Genomic DNA, 15660 nt, shown 5'->3' with positions numbered 1-15660 from the left:
CACATTTTTATGTAATTACATTATAAATCAAAATTATGCATTCATGAATTCAAAAGCCAATTGTTAAATAAAGCCAGCACAAGATTACAGAAATTGAATCTGCTACTAAATTAAACCTTTTAAAATGCATGCACAGATACCAAATACTGTATACCAATATAGGTGAATTCACAGAATTATCATAGAATCACAGAATCGCTACAGTGTGGAAGCAGGCCATTCGGCCCAGTGAGTCCACACTGACCCTCCGTAGAGCATCCCACCCTGACACACCCCCTACCCTATCCTTGTAATCAACGCCGCATTTACCATGGCTAATCCAACAAGCCTGCAAATTCCGAGACACTATGGGAAATTTAACATGGCCAACCCATTTAAACTCGCCTCAGGCGACTGACTGTGTGGAGTTTGCACGTTCTCCCCGTGTCTGTGTGGGTTTCCTCCTGGTGCTCCGGTTTCCTCCCACAGTCCAAAGATGTGCAGGTCAGGTGAATTGGCCATACTAAATTGCCCGTAGTGTTAGGTAAGGGGTAAATGTAGGGGTATGGGTGGGTTGCGCTTTGGCGAGTCGGTGTGGACTTGTTGGGCCGAAGGGCCTGTTTCCACACTGTAATGTAATCTAAACTGTGCACCTTTGGATTGGAAACCGGAGCAACCAGAGGAAGCCTACACAGACATAGGGAGAATGAGCACAGACTATCCACACAAATAGTCACCAGAGGGTGGAACCAAACTTGGGTTCCTGATGCTGTGAGACAGCAGTGCTAACCACTGAGCCACAATGCTACCCAAGCTAGACTTACTTTCCTAAAGGACACTCATGAATCAGGTGGGATTTCCCACCAATCAACAGTGATTTCATGTCATCATTAGACTCTTCATCCCAGATTTCTATTGAATTCAAATTCACCATCTGCATTGGGGGTATTTGAACACAAATCCCGAAAACATTACACAAGTCTCTGAATTAACAGTCCAGCGATAATACCACAAGGACATCATCTCCCTCATTATTTCACCTCATTAGGCCAAACTTTGACAAGTCGCCAGGTGGCATGCATCCCAGCCTTGTACAAATGACTGCAGAGATGGTAGATGCATTGATTGCAATTTGAAAAATATCACTGATTTTGGAAGGGTCACAGCAGTTTGAAAAATAACTAATTCTTCAAGAAAGAAGGGAGATAGAAATCAGGAAACTATAGGCCAGCAAACCTAACATCTGTTTTTGGGAAATTGCTAGAATCCATTGTTAAGGAGTTATGGCAGAAAAATCAATGTGCTCAGGAAGAGTCGACATGATTTTGTTAAACAAAAATTGTGTTTAGCTGATTTGTATTGTTCTGAGGAAGTAATAATCAGGGAAAACTGCAGTTGTGATGTACTTGGATTATCAAAATGCACATGACAAGCTGCCTATCAAAGGTTACTACACAAAATAAGAATTAATGATTTATGTAGTAACATTATTAGCAGGAATAAAGGATATCGACACCAGATACTGGAGAGTTGGGAAAGAGAAGTCTATTTCAGATGTCAATCTCTAACGAGTAAAAGTTCCAAAGGGTGCAGTACTGGGGCCTTAACTGCTTACAATTATATCAATGACTTGAACATGGAGACCAAATGTATTATAGCTAAATTTGTAGAGCATGCCATGGTAAGTGGTCAAGAGGAACCAGCAAATCTTTCAAATGATTTGGCACTGATATATATCATGTTTATATTTGTTGCCCGAGGAGAAGTAAGGTGTCTCAAAGATTCACGCAAAAGATGAAGCTAATCTGCAGAAAACACACAAGTTTTCTGAATCGATGTTGCTATCAAGCCCAGTCATAGGAAGGATATTATTAAGCTGGAGAGAGTTTAGAAGCGATTCACCAGGATGTTGTTGGGTATGTAAGATTTGAGTTGTAAAGAAAGGATGGATAGGCTACAACACTTTCCACTGGAGCATAGGAGGTTGAGACGCAAACAAGTGGTATAGATAGAGTTAATGGTACTTGTCTTATCCCTAAGATGAGGGATTTCAAGGCTACGGGCACATTTTTAAGGTGAGAGGAGAGAGATTTAAAGATGACATGAGGGGCAATTTTTGTTTTTACAAAGAAGGTGATTCATATATGGAATGAACTTCCTGAGGAAGTGGTGGATGAGAGTACAATTAGAGTGTTTAAAAGACATTTTAGATATGGACTGGAGTAGAAAAGGTTCTGAGGGACTATGGGTCAGGACCAGGCAGGTGAGATTAGTTTAGTTTCAGATTATGGTCGGCATAGATTGATTCAACTGAAGGGTCTGTTTCCATGCTGTATGATGAAGTCAAAAAGACGTTTAGCCTACCACACAATTTAGTACAGTAATTTGGTATGAGAGATTCAATATAAATCTGGTGTCAGGTATGCAGGCTACATATCATAATAACAGACAAATTGTCAAACAATACATCCTTTTGACTTTCCAATGTGGGCAGTATTCTGTTTATAATCAACTAGCTCATGCTTGGAAAACTCAGAACACAATGTCCAACGTTCGATGTGAATTATTTAGTAAATATAAAATTATATTGTCTGAAGAATTACAGAAAAACAATTTACGATTACTGTATCATTTAATCTTCCAATGTGATTCATTTAAATGCAAAGTACTAGAAGTTACATTTATTCATACACAGAGGCCTATTTGTTATAGACCCAGAATGACAGAATACAATCATGGAATTCGTACAACACAGAAACATGCGATTTGGCCCATCGGGCCTGTATCAACCCTCTGAAGAGCATCCTACCCAGATGCAACCCTCAACCCTAACCCTGTGATGCCACATTTCCCATGGCTAATTCACCTAACCCCCACATCTTTGGACTGTGGGAGGAAACTGGAGTCCCTGGTGGAAACCCATGCAGACACAGGGAGAATGTGCAAACTCCATACAGTCACCCAGGACTAGAATCAAATCTCGGTCCCTGGTTCTGGGAGGCAGCAGTGCTAACCACTGAGCCACCATGCCTGAAGAATATGTTTACATATTTCTCCCCTTCTTTCAGAAAAAGGTTCCAGAGATAGCCAATCGCTGCAGCATGGTCAGGACATTGCCAAGGGAATAGTTGCCTTCTCTGAATTTAATTCAGTTCCTGCTACATTGCCATGCTGGAAATAAGCATCCCCTTCTCAAGTGTATAAACTGTTCTTCCCTTACCAACATGAAAAAAAAAGTTTTAATCCTCCGAGTGAATAGCGAAAGAGTTCAACTTTGTTTCTTTTTCAGCAGTAGTTAGGTTATGTACTACCAAGCAATTATTTAGACATAAATAAGTTATTAAGTGCGTAAACGTTTGGCAGATAGAGCATAATGTGAACTTGTCCAATTTGGTAGGACAAATAGAAAAGTAGTATACCACTTAAATGGAAAGAGACTGCAAACTTGTGGGTACAGTAGGATCTGGATGCTCTGGTACATGAATCACAAAATGTTAGTTCGCAGGTACAGGTGATTAGAATGACAAATGCAATGTTTACTACATGAGGGAGTGGAATATAAGTGTTGGGGGATTTTACTGCAGTTGTACAGGACCATGGAGAGACCACATCTAGAGAATTGCATCCAATTTTGGTCTCCTTTGAAAAAGGATACAACTGTGGAGGGAGGGGTGAGAGTAAACAATAGAGCCCAAAGAGACAGAAAAACATTTGGACAGAAATGGAGTAGATAAAGACCAGCCTAGCAGAACGAATAGTTACTGGTACGGAGTATTAGTAGCTGACAATGGGTTGTGTGTGTAGCAGCCCATGTGGTGACAAGGTTTGGTGCATGGGGGTGGAGAACGAGCATGATGAATGGTACTCAAGCCCTAAAATTATTGAATTTGATGTTAAGTCCAGAAGGCTGCATGATTCCAAAGTGGAAAATGAGGTGCTGTTCTTCCAGCTTCTGCTGAGCTTCCCTGCAGTGCTGCAACAGGTTTGAGACAGAGATGTTGGTCAGGAAACACGGTGGTGTGTTGAAGTAGCAAGTAATTGGAAGCTCAGGGGTTTTATTGTGGACTGAATGGAGATGTGTTCTACAAAACACTCAGTCTGTGCTTTGCTTTCTCAATGTCTCCTCCACACCCTATCTTCTGCACAAAAATATCCTTTTCCTCACTACCATTTCTAAAGAAGGTTCACTGGACCTGAAACGTTAACTCTGATTTCTCTTTGCAAATGCTGTCAGACCTGCTGAGATTTTCAAGTAATTACTGTTTTGGTTTCTGATTTCCAGCACCCATCATTCTTTTAGTTTTTGACCAAGGATATAACTATGTTTGAAGCCACTCAGAGAAAGTTCATTCAACTTATTCTTGAAATGAAAGACTAATTTTATGAGGAAAGAGTGATTTTTAGAGTGGATAATTGGAATGAGAGGTAATCCTGTTGAAATATAAAAAATTTTGAGGGGACCTGACACAAAGGATTCTGAGAGGATGTTTCCCTTTGCAGGAAAGTATAGAATGAAAGGACAATTTAGGAACAATTGATCTTGCTTTTAGGACGGTGAGAAGATTGTGTTTCTTTCAGAGGGTTGTTAAGACTGCGGAAGTCTCTTCCCCAGAAAACAGTTGACGTAAACTTCACAGTACAGGAGGAACCTTGATTATCCGAATCTCATTTATCCGGATTTTGGATTACCCGAAGAAAATCTCAAAGTCCCAAGAGAGTGTCTTTTGTTTACAATGATTAAAAATGAACTCTGCTTACTGAAATGCTGCCGAGAACAGTCCTGGACATCGATGGGAGCCCAGGCACCATCTCCAAATGAGTGACTGCCTGCCCTCTCTCTCCCCACACTTTCCCTGGAGTTCTACACAGTATTCTACACCCCTTCCCCCAGATAATCCCTCCAACATTGCCTGTACAGGGCAGGTTGGAACTTGTCAAAAAGGTGTGCGTCTGAGAGTGTGTGTGTGTGTGTGTGTGTGTGTGTGTGTGTGTGTGTGTGTTATTTTGATATTTTGAGACTCACCTCCTCCCCCCCCCCCCCCCCCCGCCCCCTACAAAGGCAGCAGCAGTCTTACTGTTGCTGTCCAGCCCTGCTGCTCCAGAAAGGATGGACTGGATTGGGAGGGGGGGGGGTGGAAAGCAGGCTGCAGATGGGGTGCGGGGACTCGTGCGTGGTGCGCTGCTGCCAAGTCTCCTGAACGAGAAGCGGATTTAGCAAGTGCTCACTGTGTTAATCCCATTGAACTGATTTTTTTTTGGTGGGGGTGGGGGAGAGAGAAGCAGGCTTCATCAATTCTGCAGATCCCTCACATCCAAGTGTGTGTCTGCTCAGAAACAATCCCTGAGACAGAGAGAGGGAGCAAGGCAGGCAGAGACAGAAAAAAGGAAATTTCAGAAAACTCCGAGCCCCAGAGGAGAGGCATTGAATCAATTAACCGATTAATCAATTATCCGAACGAAATACAGCCCATCCATCTCTTTCGGACAATCGAGGTTCCTCTGTATTCTCTTGTTCCTAAGTTCTTTATTCCTTTCTTACACTCAGGACATTCTAAAGGATATTCCAGAAGGTGAAGTAGTTATGAAGTCTCATCACTATTGCAATGTAGAAAAACATGGAGACATCTTACTCATAGCAATATCATGCAAACAGGATACAGGGTGTGAAAGTTATCAAACTGCAAACAATCCAAGCCTCTTTTACTTCTAAATGACTCACAATAGATCAAGACAGTCAAGAGGCAGGTCCTATGTCTGGTTTCTCAGTCAGTGGTGACACATAATTGCTACTTTCTAGGCTGGCCATATACAACTTTTAAAAGTAATAAACCAGAAAAGATACTACCTAAAGAACACTACTTTTAGAGAGAAGAACTTTTAGTATAGCAGCATTTCTCAAATTACAAACATATATTAACCCCAAGGAATGTAACAACTGGGGAAATTGTAAATTTTAGCACCCATGTCTGTGCCATATTAGACCTTCATTTTCAACTCTCAATGATCACAGACAGTGGAAAAATTCCCAACTTTTTAACAGGTTGATCATATTTTGAGCTGCACCCACTCTCAAGAGTTGATGCTGAGCATACCTCAGAATCTTATGATGCAATCTGTTAAAAGGTATTTGGTTTTCTATTGTCCTTGATCATGAAAGCATGTTATGGTACAGACATGGATGCTAAAGTTTTAAAGATACTGCACTCTATGGTTTGACTGAATCAGTAAGAAGCTGTACTTTTCATCCTTGAGGTCTTGACTGCCTACCTGAGAGTGTGGTCCATTTATAGAAGATATCCGCACAGCATCTGAGAATATGGCTGTAGTTCCACAAAATGATTAATGCTCCAACATGTTCTTCCAATGTCAGATATAACTGTATTCTTTTGTCATCTTCTCTGCACCACAATTTGCTGCACTTTCCCCTCCTTCCACAATTCTGAACACTTTAAATTCCCATTGTCCACCTACTTCTATTCCAATTAGCAGTGAGATCCAAATGTAATTTCCTCATCACTTGCCCCTAACACCATGGCCTCTTATCTTCCACAGCCTTCTTTGCAGTACTTTTTGTCAAAGACCGATAGAAATCAAAATAGATCACACCCATTGGCTCTCCTTTGTCTAACTTGCTCAATACCTCCTCAAGGAATTCGAACATTTGTCAGGTATGACCTTCCCTTGACAAAGCCATGTTGATTCAGCCCTATTTCACAATGCACTTCCAAGTATTCCATCCTTAATAATGAACTCTAAAATCTTACCAATAACAGAGGTCAGTCTGAGTGGCCTGTAGTTTCTGGTCTTCTGCTCTCCTCCCTTCTTAAATAGGGGTGTTACATTAGCCATTTTCCAATCCTCTGAAATACTCCATGATTCCAGTGATTTGTGAACAATCACCACCAAAGCCTCAACAGTCTCTTCAACTATCCCCTTCCGAACTCTGGGATGTAGTTAGAGTCATAGTGATGTACAGCACGGAAACAGACCATTCGGTCCAAACCGTCCATGCTGACCTGATACCCCAACCCATCCTAGTCCCACCTGCCAGCACTCAGCCCATATCCCTCCAAACCCTCCCTATTAATATACTCATCCAAATACCTCTTAAATGTTGCAGTTGTACTAGCTTCCACTACTTCCTCTGGCAGCCCATTCCACACACGCACCACCCTCTGCGTGAAAAGGTTGTCCCTGAGGTCTCTTTTATATCTTTCCCTTCTCACCCTAAACCTATGCCCTCTAGTTGTGGACTCCCCCACACCAAGGAAGAGACTTTGTCTATTTATCCTATCTATGCCCCTCATGATTTTATAAACCTTTATTAAGGTCACCCCATATCCTCCGATGCTCCAGGGAAAACTGCCCCATCCTATTCAACTTCTCCCTATAGCTCAAATCCTCCAACTCTGACAACATCCTTGTAAACCTTTTCTGAACCCTTTCAAGTTTCAGAACATCTTTCCGATAGGAAGGAGACCAGAAATGCACGCAATATTCCAAAAGTGGCCTAACCAATCTCCTGTACAGCCGCAACAGGACCCCCTAACTCCTGTATTTAATAGGCAAAAGTGAGGACTGCAGATGCTGGAAACCAGAGTTTAGATCAGAGTGGTGCTGGAAAAGCACAGCAGGTCAGGCAGCATCCGAGGAGCAGGAAAATCGATGTTTTGGGCAAAAGTCCTTCATCAGGAATTGAGGCAGGGAGCCTTCAGGGTGGAGAGATAAAGGGGGTTTGTGGGGGGGGGGGCGGGGGGGGGAAATGGCTCCACAGTCTTCCCTACTCGCTCTCCTTCCATTTCACTCTGGTCAGCCCTTCTGTCATGCCTTTGTAGTTACTTTTACTCAATTATAATATCATTACATCTGATTCCAGCTTCTCCTTCTCAAACTGCAGAGTGAATTCTATCATATTACAGTCACTGCCCCCTTGGGGCACCTTCACCCCAAGCTCCCTAATCAAGTCTGCCTCACTACGCATCACCAATCCAGAACTGCTTAATCCCATGTGGGCTCTACAACAATGCTCCAAAAAAAAAATTACGCAGATATTCCATAAATTGCTTTTGGTGAGCCCTGCTCCCAACCTGACTTACCCAGTCCACCTAACATTTTGAAGTCTCCATGCTTATTGTAATAGCACCTTTCTTATATACCTTTTCTATCTCCTGCTTTATTTTCTTCCTCACATCCTGGTTATGGCTAGGAAGCCTGTACATAAGGTCCATCAGGATCTTATTTCCTTTGCTGTTCCTCAAATCTACCCACACAGATTCTATGTGTCCTGACTCTGTATCATGTCTTGGTACTGACTTAATTTCATTTCTTACTAATAAGGTAACTGCATTCTCTCTGCCCATCTGCACATTCTTACGAGAGGATACACATCATTCGTTATTTAGTTTCTAGCCCTGATCCTCTTGCAGCCACATCAACGTGATACCCACAACATCGTACCCACCAATTTCAATCTGTGCTACAAGCTGATCTGTCTTTTATTTTGTATACTGTGTGCATTTAAGCACACACCCTCAGACCTGTGTTGACTGCCCACTTCTCATAGGTGTTCCTTCATCTGTTGTGTCTGAAGTTAGATTCCTGACTCTATCTGTACTCTCTGTCCTATTACTTGTTCTGGAAACTTTGACAACCTCTGCTGAGCCCTCCTTCCTCTAACATTTACCATAGTCTTCCATGCAACTGAACCGCCCCCGCCCCCAGCACCACCACCACCATCATTTAGTTTAAAGCCCTATCCACAGCCTAGTTATACAATCGCCAGAACTCTGGTCCCAGCATGATCCAGGTGGAGCCCATCCCATTGGAAGTACTCCCTCCTTCCCCAGGACTGGTGCCAATGTCCCATGGATTCAAACCCTTTTCTCCCACAATAAATGTCAGGTAGTTATATAATGTGGCATTGGAAGTATCATCACATATGTTATGTTTATGCATTCGATTCTTGCATATAATGTGCAAAATAATTTGAAATGCGTACTTAGTATAATTTATTATTTTTAATGTATAAATTGAATTTCAATGATGTAATGAAATTTGTAATAAAGTAATAAATTTTTAAAAATAAAATTTGATTACTTTGTACATTGAAATATCTTTTGTCAATTAATAGAAATGAACCATGCAGGTATCATTAGTAGCTTTAAGGGGGAAAATAATCAATGTCTTTGTACTGAAACTGCCATCTAGTGTTTAGAAATCAGGTTAACTACTTGGTATCCATTGTCTTAAAGTATATTGCAATTTAATGGGGTCTTAATTCTTTAAACGCGAGAGTCGTAGAGATGTACAGCATGGAAACAGACCCTTCGGTCCAACCCGTCCATGCTGACCAGTTATGCAAACCCAATCTAGTCCCACCTGCCAGCACCCGACCCATATCCTTCCAAACTCTTCCTATTCATATATCCATCTTGATGCCTTTTAAATGTTACAATTGTACTAGCCTCCACCACTTCCTCTGGCAGCTCATTCCATACCCTGGCAACATCTTTGTAAATCTTTTCTGAACCCTTTCAAGTTTCACAATGTCTTTCCGATAGGAAGGAGACCAGAATTGCAAGCAATATTCCAACAGTGGCCTAACCAATACGTAACCGCCCAACCCCTGTACCCAATCCTCTGACCGATAAAGGAAAGCATACCAACAGTCTTCTTCACTATCCTATCTACCTGTGACTCCACTTTCAAGGAGCTATGAACCTACCTTTGTTCAGCAACACTCCCTAGGACCTTACCATGAATTGTATAAGTCCTGCTAAGATTTGCTTTCCCAAAATGCAGCACCTCGCACTTATCTAAATTAAACTCCATCTGCCACTGCTCAGCCCATCTAATCCCCATTAAAAATATTCATTCCTAGTTTGAGAGAGATGCTTGTCGCTTTCCTTCACACTACCCCAATAAGTAAAATAATTGTTGGAAGCCATTCTTTGGTTTAATTAATGCATGACCAAATTTTGAGACAAAGATGTTTTGGTTTCTAAGCATTTATAGTGCAATGACCTACTCTGGAAGAAATATAACCAAATTGATTCAGTACCCTAGCATGAATGTGTATTATTTCTGTTGATGTAATAAAGCAAAAGTGTTACTTTATAGACCATGTAAGTAGCAAGATACCAGGTTAGGTAATAAACAATCATTTAAACAAATCTTAAAAATTATCAATTCACCAAAGTTAAGGAAAATGAGAACATGTAAAATAGGAGGAGTAGGTCATTTAACCCCTCATACCTACTCTGCCATTCAATAAGATCATGGCTGATCTGACTGTGTCCTGAACTCCACTTTCCTGCCTGCCCTCCATATCCCTTGGCTTCCTTGTAAATCAAAATCTCTTTAACTAAACCTTAAATATATTCAAATACTCTGTCTTCATGGAATTCTCTACCCCAGAGGCAAGATTAAAAATCCTCATTAGAAATTCTTCTTCATCTCAAAATGGGAGACACCTTATTTTAAAACCGTGCCTCCTCAGTCTTCAATTTCCCCATGAAGGGAAACATTCTCGCTGCATCTCCCCTCTCAAGGCTCAAAATCTTACATATTTCAATGCTTTCAATTGTCATTGAAAAAAATACTGACATATTGAAAATATCACATTGTAAAATACTTATTTATGTACAATGTTGACTTGTTTCTGAACTTGACATTGGATTTTTCAGTCGATAAAAAGGACAATTTATCATTTTAATTCAACAAAAATATCAAACTACTGTAAAATACAGGCTATTCTTAAAGCCTTTGCTGTGATTTTGCAGTACAATACCTATGTTTTTTAGCCATCATTCATTTTTGGACTCTGTTACCCTGTCATGTCTTTTATAAGAGAACGAGGATAATTCTTTCCCCAGTGTAAATCCATAACACACTTGTATCAACAGCCATTCTAAAAGTGAATGTGACTGCCATGGTCACTTATCACTGCAGACTTCTCTTAATTCAAAGAAATGTCTAAAAAAGCTGCAATAGTACTCTCACCTTGACAGCAGTTTCACTGCCTTCTGCTTTAAAATCTTCAAATTTCATTACATCGGCCATAATGAAGCCCTTTTCGAAATCTGTGTGGATCTTGCCAGCAGCCTGAGGTGCCTTCGTGCCTTTCTGTCAGTAGAAGACCAAAGGAAAATTAATTGTTTTTAAGAAGATGGATTACAGGAGAGATGCACATTCCTTTGATACAGTATCAGGCTTCAGAGAAACTTCGCTTCATATCACTTGACATGTCACATATACAATCAACCTTATCCTGATATTGGATACCCATTTAGGAAACCAGAGATAAAGTAACCCCTGTTATCAATGCAAAGCAGCAATTTTTGATACAGATTTTGAAGGTGGTATTGATTTTAGATGAAGCAATCTTGTCACTGTGAGCCCAACGACATCTCTTCTCATTTAGGATGTCTGAGGCAACATTTTGGTTACATGATCTGAGAATATAATTGAATTTATTGACCCAAAAGGGCACAACCAGCATTTTTCAAAACGTTAGACAAGCTTTGCTCATGACATTTTCACAGTATGTACATTGGTACTCAAGCTTTCAATTCAAAAATCAATTAAATGTTTTCAGATGTTAAAATTCTTTTCACGAGATTCATGTTTGTCGGAATGACTGAAACAAAAGGAATATATACCATATTACTTATACAAATGACTATACTAATCTTAAAATGAAATATTTACAATAAAACATTTTCAACGTTCAAATATATTATCTATCTGAAAGGATGTTTTCCATGGTAATTTTTCTAGTATTCTTGCCTTATTCAACAAGGTGTAATTCAGGAAATTAGTGAAAATAAACTTTAAAATTGTGTGATTAAAGCTAAGCTTGAATTTAAATTTTGAGTACTCAAAACCACCTAGCTCAAAATAAAGAGAAATATGCCAACATTCAGTGCTCATTTGTTAACAATAACCTATTGTAAACAAAGTAAATTTTCTTGACAGAGCACTCATAAATGTAATCATAATAAATTAGATTTTACTTTATGTAGGAGGACAAGAATATAATATTACATGATTACCCATATGCTGAATTACAAAAGATCTACAATGCCAAACATGGCCATGCCAGGCAATGTGACACATGATGATCATGATGTGGTGTCGGACTGGGGTGGGCAAAGTCAGAAATCACACAACCCCAGGTTATAGTGCAACAGGTTTATTTGAAATCACAAGCTTTGAAAGAGTAGCCCCTTTGTCAGGTGAAGTGAGAGGAAGGCGCACAGAAGACAGAATTTATGGGCAGGGAGTTCAAAGGCAGAGACATCATACAAATGGTGGGAGTGGAGTGTCAGGTGACCAAGAGCGTTAGACAGTGTGAATAAAGTTGAAAATGTGTTGCTGGAAAAGCGCAGCAAGTCAAGCAGCATTCAAGGAACAGGAGAATCGACGTTTCGGGCATAAGCCCTTCTTCAGGAATCATCCTGAACAAGGGCTTATGCCCGAAACGTCGATTCTCCTGTTCCTTGGATGCTGCCTAACCTGCTGCACTTTTCCAGCAACACATTTTCAGCTCTGATCTCCAGCATCTGCAGTCCTCACTTTCTCCCCAGTGTGAATAAAGTGTCAACAGCTGAATAACAACTGAAGGGATGACCTATAATCTGATTAAATGAGGAACAGAGATAATTACAAGAAATTAAAAATAAGGTGGTGCAGGAGACAAACCGATTGAGTGGAATAACATGGAACACAAAGAGAAGCTGCTGGAAAAGCTCAGGTCTGGCAGCATCTGTGAAGAAAAGCCAGAGGAAGGGTCACTGGATCCGAAAGGTTAACTTCAAAGATGTTTATCAGAACACATAAAAGTGTTAGGCATTAGAAAATGTAGTTTTCATAATTGAAAATATTTTTGTATCAATATGGCTACTCATTGATGATTAGATTAGATTCCCTACAGTATGGAAGCAGGCCCTTCGGCCCAACAAGTCCACACCAACCCTCCGAAGAATAACCCTCCCAGACCCATTATTTACTGACGCTATATTTACCCCGACTATGGGCAATTTAGCATGGTGAATCCACCTAACTTGCACATCTTCGGACAGTTGGAGGAAACCGGAGCACCCCGAGGCAACCCACTTAATTGACTAAAATATCCTGAAACGTTCGAAGTTAATAAGAGGATCTGAGTAAAATGTGCCCACAGTTAATAGAGCCAGATAGATTATTCAACACTTCCTTCCTGACCACAAAATTATTTTATTGTACATACAAATTTTACATCATAAGCTCTCCATATTGATAATATGGGCTGAATTGTAAGAGGCACAATGGGCTTTCCACTCCCCCACTGGATTAAAGGTCAGAGCAGAGCTGATTCAGGACAAGAGGAGGATTGATAAGTGCAGAGCAGTGGACGTGATCTATATGGACTTCAGTAAGACGTTCAACAAGGTTCCTCATGGTAGACTGGATAGAAAGGTTAGATCTCATGGAATCCAGGGAGAACCATTCATTTGGATACAGAACTGGCTTGAAGGTAGAAGAAGAGGGTGATGGTAGAGGGGTGCCTTTCAGACTGGAGGCCTGTCACCAGCAGTGTACCACAAGGATCGGTGTTAGGTCCAATGCTTTTCATCATTTATATAAATGATTTGGATGTGAACATAGGAGGTACAGTTGCAGATGACACTAAAATTGGAAGTGTGGTGAACAGCAGGATCTTGATCAGATGAGCCAATGGGGCGAGGAATGGCAGATGAACTTAGACAAATTTAGACAAATGCAAGGTGCTGCATTTTGCAAAAACAAATTAAAGCTGGACTTATACACTTAATGGTAGGGTCCTGGGGAGTGTTGCTGAACAAAGAGACCTTGAGTGCAGGTTCATAGTTCCTTGAAAGTGGAGTCGCAGGTAGATAGGATAATGAAGAAGGTGTTTAATATGCTTTTGTTTATTGGTCAGAGCACTGAGTACAAGAGTTAGGAAGTCATGCTTCAGCTGTACAGGACATTGGTTAGGCCACTTTTGGAATAGTCTGTGCAGTTCTGGTCTCCCTCCAATGGAAGAATGTTGTGAAACTTGAAAGGGTTCAGAAAAAATTAACAAGGACGTTACCAGCGTTGGAGGATTTGAGCTATAGGGAGAGGCTGAACAGGCTGGGGCTGTTTTCCCTGGAGTGTCAGAGACTGATTTATAAAATCATGAGGGGCATGGATAGGGTAAATAGACAAGGTCTTTTCCCTGGGTTGGTGGAGTCCAGAACTAGAGGTCATAGGTTTAGAGTGAGAGGGGAGAAATTTAAAAGAGACCTACGGGGTAACTTTCTCATGCAGAGGATGGTACATATATGGAATGAGCTGCCAGAGGAAGTGATGGTGGCTGGTCCAATTATAACACTTAAAAGGCACCTGGATGGGTATGTGAATAGGAAGGGTTTAGAGGGGCACGGGCCAAGTGGTGGCAAATGGGACTAGACTAAGTGAGGATATTTGGTTGGCATGAATGCGTTGGACCAAAAGATCTGTTTCTGTGCTATACATCTCTATGAGCCATTTGGATACAGAACTGGCTCAAAGATAGAAGACAGAGGGTGGTGGTGGAGGGTTGTTTTTCAGACTGGAGGCCTGTGACCAGTGGAGCTACAAGGATCGGTGCTGGGTCTTCTACTTTTTGTCATTTACATAAGTGATTTGGATGCGAGCATAAGAGGTACAGTTAATAAGTTTGCAGATGACACCAAAATTGGAGGTGTAGTGGACAACGAAGAGGGTTACCTCAGATTACAACAGGATCTTGACCAGATGGGCCAACGGGCTGCGAAGTGGCAGATGGAGTTTAATTCAGATAAATGCGAGTTGCTGCATTTTGGGAAAGCAAATCTTATACACTTAATGGTAAGGTCCTAGGGAATGTTGCTGAACAAAGAGACCTTGGAGTGCAGGTTCATAGCTCCTTGAAAGTGCAGTCGCAGGTAGATAGGATAGCGAAGGCAGCATTTGGCATGCCTTCTTTTAATGGTCAGAGGATTGAGTACAGGAGTTGGGAGGTCATGTTGCAGCTGCAGAGGACATTGGTTAGACCACTGTTGGAATATTGCATGCAATTTTGGTCTCCTTCCTATTGGAACAATGTTGTGAAACTTGAAAGGGTTCAGAAAAGATCTACAAGGATGTTGCCAGGGTTGGAGGATTTGAGCTATAGGGAGAGGCTGAACAGGCTGGGGCTGTTTTCCCTGGAGCGTCGGAGGCTGAGGGGTGACCTTATAGAGGTTTACAAAATTATGAGGGGCATGGATAGGGTAAATGAGGCAAAGTCTTCTCCCTGGGGTGGGACAGTCCAGAACTAGAGGGCATAGGATTAAGGTGAAAGGGGAAAGATATAAAAGAGACCTATGGGGCAACTTTTTCACAGAGGGTGGTACGTGTATGGAATGAGCTGCCAGAGGAAATTGTGGAGGCTGGTAGAATTGCAACATTTAACAGGCATTTGGATGGGTATATGAATAGGAAGGGTTTGGAGGGATATGGGCCGGGGTCTGGCAGGTGCGACTTGATTGGATTGGAATATATGGTCGGTATGGACGGGTTGGACCGAAGGATCTGTTTGCATGCTGTACATCTTTATGACTATGACTTTATGACTATGACTCTATAACAGCTCTTTAATCGTTTAATTAGAAGCAATAGGCTGGATTTCTGACC

The 15660-nt window shown here is 41.2% G+C and overlaps 1 protein-coding gene across 1 annotated transcript in view; it reads right to left on the bottom strand.

Annotated features, from left to right (window-relative positions):
* The window catches only part of ola1 (Obg-like ATPase 1), a 210058-nt gene that overhangs the window by 6014 nt on the left and 188384 nt on the right, over nt 1–15660 (bottom strand). The window contains exon 10 of the mRNA XM_043693599.1: nt 10981–11103. Coding sequence (XP_043549534.1) covers nt 10981–11103 — 123 coding nt within the window. The remainder of the gene's footprint in view (nt 1–10980; nt 11104–15660) is intronic.

Source organism: Chiloscyllium plagiosum, chromosome 7 (genome assembly GCF_004010195.1).
Source record: "Chiloscyllium plagiosum isolate BGI_BamShark_2017 chromosome 7, ASM401019v2, whole genome shotgun sequence".
Taxonomy (NCBI): Eukaryota; Metazoa; Chordata; class Chondrichthyes; order Orectolobiformes; family Hemiscylliidae; genus Chiloscyllium; species Chiloscyllium plagiosum.
Note: the sequence above shows the minus strand (reverse complement) of the source record. Positions and strands in the feature narration are given on the sequence as shown.